The following is a 10,656-nucleotide window of genomic DNA, read 5'->3' as shown; positions in this document are numbered from 1 at the left end:
ATTTGGAATTAACGTGAAAGGAAGTGGCTGGAAGAGAGAAGTACATTTGAACTTGGAGTTCTAGTGCTATGTGGAGTTGGTGTTGAAGATGTCCAAGATTGCATGGCCATTAATCACGTCACTGCACAGGGTTGTCTTTCTGTTTCTACATCTTTAAATTATTCTTCATTTAGTTTAAAGTTTCTGCACATAGTTAAATAAATAATTCTGCGTTAGGTTTAAGTTACTATATAGTTAAATTAAATTCTGCGAATAGTTTCTGCTTGCTGTTTTTAATTTTTGCACTAGATAAAGTGGATTGTTTTGGGCAGTGTTCAGTTCCTGCATATTATTTCAATTCTGTATTTTGTTTGAGTTTCAGTTGCTATTTTAGGTTGTTAATTAGCTATTACATTGCAATTTTAGTTACTGCATATAGGGTTCAATTAATTTTCCTTTTTCTGCATCAGAATTAATTTTCTACCCTTAGTTTCAAGACTGATTTTATTTTCTGCATCAATTTAGTTTACTGTTTGGCATTGACAATTTTGGTTTCTGTCTACATTTTAAATTCTGTTTCTAAGTGCTGTTTGGTTTGTTTTGTTTTTCTGCTTAATTTTAAATCCTGTTTTGCATGTTTTTTTTAATTCAGTTATTAGGGTTGTTTGAGTTACTTAGTTACTGTTTTTATTACTGTTTAATTGATTAATTTCGGTTTTAATTGACTGTTTTAGTAGTTTAATTCGACTCTTGCATAATTATGTAGATGAAGTTTAACTTGCAATTTTTCTTAATGTAGTTAAAAATGTTTAATTTTAGTAATTAATTCTCTATTTTATAATCTTAATGGGAATGAACTTTACTTATTATTTGATTACTCGCTAGATACAATTCTGTGCACTCGTAGATTATCTTAATCAAACCATTAGATTAAAATACATCCAAGGATAGTAATTTTTTTGTTTGCTTCTTCATATTTGGTGCCCAGCCTGTAATATAGGTCGTCATAGAATGATTGTATCTTTAAATCTAACGACTCTAAAAAACTACAGCATATAATCTGGTTGCTAGTGCAACTGTCCTAATGAAAAAGACAAATTTTACCTTATTACTATTTTTAAGTTTTTTACATTTTTCTAAACTCTTATGATCCAATATTTATTTTTATGATTTTAATGTATTAAAATTCATAAAATAATATTTAACTATAATTTAGAGCTTTTCGTGAACAATCGATCTCAAAAAAATCAAATTACAAAAATGCCTCTAAATTTTCTCCTTTTTGAAGTTCATTCAAAATTTTCAATACATCAAAATTTATAAAATATTATTTAAACACGATCTAAAATTTTCATGAAAAATCAATTTAAAAATGATTCAATTACAAAAATACCTCTAAAAGGTATTTTTGTATTATTCTTTTTAAGGTCCAACAAGATTTAAGAGTCCAAATCATAATTTTATAATAATGAGCCCCAATAATCCTACTCAATCACAAATTTCAAATATTTGATCCAGGTTTGATCGAGTTTAAGCAAGGGCTATATTGGTCATTCCAACTTAAAATTATGTTTTTTATTTTAAGATTTTCTTTCTAAACATCAAGTTTTGATAAAACTTGATCAAATAAATGATTTTGATCAATTTTGACAAATTTTAACCCAATCTCACATCAGGGGTACTTTGGTCAAAACATCTATTTTACTCAAAACTCAAATTTTACTTTAAAATTTTTACGGATCTAATGTTTTGGTTTTATTATCTTAAAAATGACTCAATTTTGATCAAATTCAACCAAATTTGGTAAGTTTGACTAAATTGATTTTTAGGTCGACCTTTGACTTTTTACTCAATTTTTGCTACTTTCTTGTATCAATTTAAGATTCAATTTATTTAAAAGTAATGAAATTTTTGTAAAGCCTAAAAAATCTTGAAAAAAGTCTGAATCTTGATTTTTAAAGTATTGTAATTGACTAAAATATATCAGAATAAAATTAAGCGTCTAAACTATTAAAATAATGAGTTTAAAGCAACCGTAGTTCTTAAACTTTGATTCAAATTCTATTTTGGTTTCTAAATTTAAAAAGGTTCTAATTGGATCCATAATTGTTCAAAGTTGTTTTACTCTAGTCTTTCCATCTATGAAATTATTTAAATTGATAGCAAATGCCGGTTGACACCACGTAATGACATCACCTAACATTTCATATGATAGATAACGGATCAAAATAGAATTCTCTCGAAATTTAGAGATTAGAGACGAAACTATCTCAAAAATTTTATAAATTTCATATATATTTTATAAAATCTTAAATTTAAAATTATATTTTTATATTTTTTTGTTGTAATATAATTTATTAGTTATATTGTTTTTTAAAAATTAAAATTAAGTGAAATTTTCAATTTCTTTTTTTTTTTAAATTCAATACCATTTAAAAAATAAAAAAATTTATTTTCTATTAAAAATATTATTTTATTCATAAATCATAATTAAAATATTATTTTCAATCCATAAAATATATATTTTAAATTGTTGAATATCTTTTATTTTCCTTTTTCAAAGGTATTTTATAAAAAATAAATAAAGGAACTAATGAAAATAATTCAAGAAAAATTTATTTTTATATATTTCAAATATATTTTATAAAATATTATAATTTTAAAATATTTTTTATTTTTTATTATGAAATGATTTATCAATAAAATAATATTTTTAATAGAAAATAGATTTTTAAAAAATTAAAATTAAGTTTAAAATTTCAAAACAATTTTGTTAAAATTCATATCATTTTTAAAAATTCAATAAAAATTTTTATATCGGTTTAAGAAATTAAATTAAAACTGATATCATGTTAAAATATCATGTAAAAATTTTTAGATTATTTTCAAAAATAGATTTGTTAATCTATTCAAAAATATAAAAACTTATATTCATATATAATAAAATATAATTTAAAACATTTTTATTTTTTCTTTTTTAAAATGTATTTTATAAAATATATTTTTAAAAAATAAAAGATATTGAATATTTTAAAAATAAATTGTTTTGGTAAAAAAATAATATGTTTTATTATGACTTATGAATAAAATAATATTTTTAATAAAAAAATTTTGGTTTTTAAAATGTATTAAACTTTTAAAAAAGAATTTGAAAATGTTAACTTAAATTTAAGTTTTGAATATTTATTTTTTATTTAAAACAAAATTATATCTAATAAGTTATATTATAACAAAAAAATGCAAAAATAATTTTAAATTTAATATTTTTATAAAAAATATTTGAAATATACAAAATTTTGAGATAGTTTCATATTCAATATTTAAACTTTGAAAGATTTCTAATTTGATTTCTCATTTGTCATTTGAGTTATTAATTCATGTCATCATGTGCTGTCAATTAGTATTTACCGTCAATTTAAATAAATAATTTTATAAACGAAAAAGCTAGCATAAAATAACTTTGAACAAATAAGGATCCGATTAAAATTTTTTAAAAATTGAAAGACTAAAATAAAATTATAATTAAAGTTTAGAGATTACTCTAAAATAATATATTAAAAAAACAAAATATTAAATTTAAATAATTAATTAACTAAATCAAATTTAATTGATAAAATTCGATTCAAATTAATTTAAAATAAAATTAATTCAAATCATATTTTAAAAATTTATATATTATATGTTATTAAAAAAATTAATCAAATATGATTGAACCATTATTATTTTTAATTTTCAACAGTTGTAGTTTCTGTGCTCGTCTCATACAGTATTTTTTTTGTGAAAATATATTAATAAAAAAAATAACTAATTTTTGGTAAAAAAAGCTTTATTTTATTTTATTATTTTAAAAATATGAGATGGTTGATAAAAAAATTAAAAAAAGAAAAAGAAAAACATTTTTGTTTTTTTTTTTTGTTATAAATAACTAAACGAGCGATGGAATTGTGTGTTTCAGTTTTTTTCTTGACACCAAGGGAAACAGAGGATAACACTCTCTTTTCTGTCTCTGTGTTTGTGTCTGCGTGAGAGTCTGTCTCGTGATCCAATCTTTGTTTCACTTTCTACTGTTGAGATCATAAGTTACCCATTGTTTCTTTGTATTTTTTCCCTATTTTTCTAGTGATTTCTTCATCTGGCTATCACGGATTTACTTCATTATCCACTTCTTTTTCTTTTCTTTTTTTTATTTCTTTGGATTTGATTCATTTTTCTGGTTTTGATTTATCGATTCAATAAAAAATTATTTTTAATCAAACTTTTGATCTTTTTACTTCGTCATAATATAAAATTTTGATCCGCAATTGTTGCTAGTAGGTAAATTGGGCTTGCTTTTTCTTTTTGTGGCTTTCTCCTTTTGATTCATAATTTTATATTTAAAAAAAAAAAGTTGAGAAGAGAGTGTGTTCTGGCAGAAAAAGAAAGAGAGAAAGAGTGATAAATGGCAGGTAGGAATGTAGAGAAGATGGCATCAATAGATGCGCAGCTGAGACTATTGGCTCCTGCGAAAGTATCAGAGGATGATAAGTTGGTGGAGTATGATGCTTTGCTATTGGATCGTTTCCTTGACATTCTTCAAGATTTGCATGGAGAGGATATCAGAGAAACGGTATTACTAGTACCATAACTGTTTCATTTATTTCATTTTACCTTTCTTTATATGTAGAGTACACTTTCAATCTCTGTTTCATTTTTCTATTACTTCTAAAAATAATCAAACTTCCCAAATAACTTTTTTTTTTTTTGGGTTATTTTGGCTTTACATTCATGAATTTTGGAATGTCGTATGGCTCCTATTAAATAAGATAAACAACTAATACATTCAGAATACTATGTGGTTAATGTTAGGTTCAAGAATGTTATGAGCTTTCAGCTGAGTATGAAGGAAAGCATGACCCTCAGATGTTGGAGAAGCTTGGAAAGGTAATAACAAGTTTGGATCCAGGGGATTCAATTGTTGTTACCAAATCATTCTCCCATATGCTTAACTTGGCCAATTTGGCTGAGGAGGTTCAAATTGCTTATAGAAGAAGGATCAAGTTGAAGAAGGGAGATTTTGCTGATGAAAGTTCAGCAACAACTGAATCAGACATTGAAGAGACCCTCAAGAGGCTTGTGGGGCAATTGAAGAAGTCCCCTGCAGAGGTTTTTGATGCTTTGAAGAATCAGACTGTAGATTTGGTCTTAACTGCTCATCCTACTCAGTCAGTTCGAAGATCTTTACTTCAAAAGCATGGAAGGTTTGTCTTCCAGTTATCTACCAACTTTAGTTGGAAACCTTTTACTGTCTGTTGAGAGAAATGATTCTGAAAGACAAATGTCGGAGCATTTTATCAAGGATATGTTTCTTTCCCTGATTTTATTACATTGACTGGTTACAAATGATTCTTGGAGCTACAAATCCTTAAATTGAGAATGGCATTTATTACAAGTTTTATCTCATTTATGATTTATTTACCCAGATTTTTCATTTTCAATCTTTCAGGATTCGTAATTGTTTGACTCAGTTGTATGCAAAAGACATTACGCCAGATGATAAGCAGGAACTAGATGAGGCACTACAAAGGGAGGTAAGAATATGCCAATGATTACAATGTGCAGTCAACAAATTTACAACATAATAGCTTATTCTACCTCATTTTCCTCTTCCCATTTCTCTTTCTCTTTCCTTTTTTGCATTAGTATAACAAACTTAACTCCCTGAGAAAGCCATATCAAGGAAAGCAAAAGTCCAAGCACAATTATTGTTGCTGGAATATCTTATTTGCTGCAATCTTTTCATCATGTGTTTCTCTGCTATAAAATAATTCACTCGTCCCCAGTAATGCTGCTGCCTCTCCCAGGAGGCATGTAATATCAATAAGGTTTGTACGATCTGTTTAGGTAACTTTTTGTTTATATAGCAAAAAGGACTAGTGGCTTAGCTTCCTATTTGAACCTTTTCCATATTCTTCATGTCTGAGCTTGGATGTATCTGCAGGGAATCAGGGCTTATATTCCTGGACATCTAAATCTAGATATGACTTAAATTTATGGGAAACATCATTTATTGCCAGGCTCACAACAATTTCTCTTTTATTTTCATATAGATTCAAGCTGCTTTTCGTACTGATGAGATCCGAAGAAATCCTCCCACCCCACAAGATGAGATGAGAGCAGGAATGAGCTACTTCCATGAGACAATCTGGAAAGGTATTCCAAAATTCTTGCGCCGTTTTGACACAGCTTTGAAGAACATAGGGATAAATGAACGTGTTCCCTACAATGCCCCTATTATTCAATTCTCTTCATGGATGGGAGGGGATCGTGACGGTATGTTTCTTGTCTGTATATAATTTTTAATTGCAGAATGTCTTCCTTTTTGCATATGGTTTGGTAGTTAAATACGGCAACATTGCATCTTTTAATCTTATGTATCTTACTGTAAGTATGAGAAAGAAAAGTAGATAGTGCAAAAATTGGGGTTTATTAATCATTAAGTTGAAACATAGAAATGTTCACTTTATTTCATATAGTGAGACCCCTAAATGGAGATGTCTTTTTGATGTGGACTGCAGGAAACCCCAGGGTAACTCCTGAAGTTACAAGAGATGTATGCTTATTGGCTAGAATGATGGCTGCCAACTTGTACTTCTCTCAAATAGAGGATCTTATGTTTGAGGTATTAAAGAGTTAACTTCCCTGACTCGGACACTTTTTTCCTCTAGTTAGAGTGTGGTGCATGATTAATCACAATTTTCATTCCTCCTGTTTCTCTCTGCTCTGGTTTTATTTTCAGTTATCAATGTGGCGCTGCAGTGATGAACTTCGTGTTCATGCAGATGAACTCCATAGGTCCTCAAGAAAAGATGCAAAGCATTATATAGGTATGTAACATTGATCTTGACATGTGCTTTAAAGATTGCTTTTTAGACTTGCTTTAGTTTATCAGTAATAGCTGTACATATTCTTGTCAATTGGTTGGGAAAAAGGAGTGCTTGCTGGTGAATATATTCATTAGCTCGATATAATTGACTTATTATTTGAGCATATTTTGTAGATCTTCTATGTTGATTATAAAATTTTTATGAGTGCAGAATTTTGGAAACGGATTCCTCCAAATGAGCCCTATCGTGTTATTCTCGGTGATGTGAGGGACAAACTGTACAATACTCGTGAACGTGCTCGTTACCTATTGGCCAATGGGGTTTCTGACATTCCTGAAGAAGCAACTTTCACCAATGCGGAGCAGGTCTCTTCTTTAAAATTGTTAAAACAAACTTGCTGGGGGACAGCTGAATTAGTTAATTTCCAAGTATTGCATATTTCTTACAATTTTCCCAATGACATACCATTAAAAGCTTTTTGTTTTCCCAAATGACATAAAAATGTATACCATAAAATATTTTTTGTGATAGTTCTTTTTTGATAGCGATTTGATTCTTTAGAATTTATTCTTGGGATTTTCATGCATTGCAATAGCCCTCTGACAAGGTGAGGCAAGAAATGTCATGCTTCAGACTTTCCTTGTACCTCATTACTTTGGAAATGGCAAGTAAATCACATTGAGATGCAAACTTGAAGCCTAAGACTATTTATACTATTTTTGTGATGATTCTTAGACATTTATGATGATCAGAATGCAGTGTTTAGTCTAATATAACTTATTCTTCCTCAATATTGACTGGTTCTTTTTTGCATTCCTATAGTTTCTGGAGCCTCTTGAACTCTGCTATAGATCACTCTGTGCTTGTGGTGATCGGTCAATAGCTGATGGAAGCCTTCTTGATTTCTTACGGCAAGTTTCCACCTTTGGGCTTTCACTTGTAAGACTTGATATCCGACAGGAATCTGACAGGCATACTCATGTCCTTGATGCTATCACAAAGCACCTAGACATTGGATCTTATCTAGAATGGCCTGAGGAACAGCGACAGGAATGGCTCTTATCTGAACTCAGAGGCAAGCGCCCTCTATTCGGCCCTGATCTTCCCAAAACAGAAGAAGTCGCTGATGTGTTGGACACATTCCATGTCATTTCAGAACTTCCTGCAGATAACTTTGGTGCCTATATAATCTCAATGGCAACAGCCCCATCTGATGTGCTTGCTGTTGAGCTTTTACAACGTGAATGCCATGTGAAGCAGCCATTAAGGGTGGTTCCATTGTTTGAAAAACTCGCTGATCTTGAAGCTGCTCCTGCTGCTGTGGCACGTCTCTTTTCTATAGATTGGTACAGAAACCGGATCAATGGAAAACAAGAAGTAATGATAGGTTACTCAGATTCTGGAAAGGATGCTGGCCGTCTTTCTGCAGCTTGGCAACTATATAAGACTCAAGAGGAACTTGTAAAAGTTGCAAAGCAGTATGGTGTTAAGCTTACAATGTTCCATGGCCGAGGAGGGACAGTTGGAAGAGGAGGGGGACCCACCCATCTTGCCATATTGTCTCAACCACCTGACACAATTCATGGATCACTCCGTGTAACAGTTCAAGGTGAAGTTATTGAACAGTCATTTGGAGAGGAACACTTGTGCTTCAGGACACTTCAGCGTTTTACTGCTGCTACACTTGAGCATGGAATGCATCCCCCAGTCTCACCAAAGCCAGAATGGCGGGCACTTATGGATGAAATGGCAGTAGTTGCAACAAAGGAATACCGTTCTGTAGTCTTTCAGGAACCTCGTTTTGTTGAATACTTCCGCCTAGTAAGTATCTCACCATTATGAGTACATATTTTGGTGCGTCAATCTAATTCAAAACTATAACATTTGCTACAAACTTTAATTAAAATTTCCCCAACTTTCGAGAAATTTTAGTATAGGATAATTTATCTATATAGATTATAACCACACAGAGCTGATTTTCAAACAGTACAATAATCCTCTTTGCATATCATAAGCAAACCATTCTCAGGTGAAAACCCACATTAAATGCTTCTGCACTGCCAAAAAGAAAAAAAAATACTATTATTTCATGTATTTGTAATTGCAAAAAGATAGTTAAACATGTATTAAGGGAAAAAGAATTGACAAATTTTTTAAAATCTGAGTTTGAACTCTATTTTTAAAATTATCACTTTTTCCTTTTGAAGTATCCTGCCAACTTCTAAAGCTTGATTCATATCCTTTTTAACTTTTCAAATAGTTGAAGCCTTGACAGTTAAAGTAACAACAACGCTTGTGAAAAATGTGGTTTTAGTTTTTACTTCTGTGAATTAACTGGTTGCAGGCAACACCAGAATTGGAGTATGGTCGGATGAATATTGGTAGTCGTCCATCAAAAAGAAAGCCATCTGGAGGCATTGAATCACTCCGTGCAATCCCATGGATCTTTGCATGGACTCAAACAAGATTTCATTTGCCTGTATGGCTTGGATTTGGGGCTGCTTTTAAGCATGTCATCGAGAAGGATATAAAAAATCTTCACATGCTTCAAGAGATGTACAACCAATGGCCTTTCTTTAGGGTCACAATGGACTTAATTGAAATGGTGTTTGCCAAGGGAGACCCAGGAATTGCTGCCTTATATGACAAGCTGCTAGTATCACAGGAACTCTGGCCCTTCGCGGACAACTTGAGAACTAAATATGAAGACACAAAGCGTCTTCTTCTCCAGGTAATACAAGGGGTAGATGAGCATAGTGATTCTAGAAAAAAGTTATTTATATGGAGCCCACAAGGCATTGTTGCTTCACTTTATAGGATGGCTTATTTTCTGAGTTAAGGATTTTTTCTTGAGAAAGGTATGCTATAGCATCTGTGCAGTAAACAAAATTTAACTTTCATCCCTTGTAGGTTGCTGGACACAGAAATCTTCTTGAAGGTGATCCATACCTGAAGCAGAGGCTCTGTCTTCGAGATGCTTACATCACAACCCTTAATGCCTGCCAAGCATACACTTTGAAAAGGATCCGTGACCCTGATTATCATGTCAAGGAGAGGCCCCATTTATCCAAGGAATATACAGAGTCAAGCAAGCCGGCTGCTGAACTTGTGAAACTCAACCCTACAAGCGAATATGCTCCTGGTCTTGAAGACACCCTTATTTTGACCATGAAGGGTATTGCCGCTGGCATGCAAAACACTGGTTAAAACTAAAAATAGCCCCAAAATTGCACATTTCTTATGTTCTCTTGCCTCATCAAAGTATTTTCCTAGCGTATGACATGCATGTTGTAGCCTTTGAAAGGCTGAATTTGCTTCAAATAAATCCTTTACTATTATTATTTGAGGTTTCATCATCAAGAACTGGAAATTTCAATTTGCTTTCACTTTAGTTTCCCCTTGCTTTTGATACGAGGGTCATCTTCACAAAAGCATGAAGGTGGAAAGCATGGAATCATATGCTAAAAGTTCCCTATTTTGCATGTTTGATGTTTGCATCTGAACATGAAATTACAAACTTCAACTTTAGTAGTCTTTATTATTATTATTATTATTATTATTATTATGAACATGGGACACAAAAAGAATTTAAGCTAGAATATATATGTACTCTCATTTAACAGTAATTATGTTCCATAATTACCGTTAACTTTACCCAACATCTTACAGAAATTGTACGGGGAAACTTACTATGATATTCTACTACATTTTACTCTCCACTAGGAGAAAAATCAATGCAACCATAAACTTCTATTTTCTCGCATTCAAAAACCTTTTAAATTTTACGAAATCTTTTAAGAGGGTAGGAATCACA

General features: G+C 30.7%; 1 protein-coding gene across 1 annotated transcript; it reads left to right on the top strand.

Annotated features, from left to right (window-relative positions):
- Positions 1 to 3,925: 3,925 nt before the first annotated feature.
- Positions 3,926 to 10,195, top strand: LOC111292011 (phosphoenolpyruvate carboxylase, housekeeping isozyme-like). Its single transcript, XM_022884189.2, has 10 exons — positions 3,926 to 4,585; positions 4,825 to 5,216; positions 5,462 to 5,546; positions 6,066 to 6,288; positions 6,534 to 6,637; positions 6,755 to 6,842; positions 7,053 to 7,207; positions 7,665 to 8,663; positions 9,187 to 9,573; positions 9,753 to 10,195. The coding sequence occupies exons 1-10, from the start codon at positions 4,418 to 4,420 to the stop codon at positions 10,047 to 10,049; spliced, it is 2,898 nt and encodes a 965-aa protein (XP_022739924.2). The 5' UTR covers positions 3,926 to 4,417; the 3' UTR covers positions 10,050 to 10,195.
- The last annotated feature ends 461 nt before the right edge of the window (positions 10,196 to 10,656 follow it).

Source organism: Durio zibethinus, chromosome 10 (assembly GCF_047325235.1).
Source record: "Durio zibethinus cultivar Kanyao isolate XHJ-2024 chromosome 10, ASM4732523v1, whole genome shotgun sequence".
NCBI classification, from domain to species: Eukaryota; Viridiplantae; Streptophyta; class Magnoliopsida; order Malvales; family Malvaceae; genus Durio; species Durio zibethinus.
This window is presented reverse-complemented; position numbering and strand designations above follow the sequence as displayed.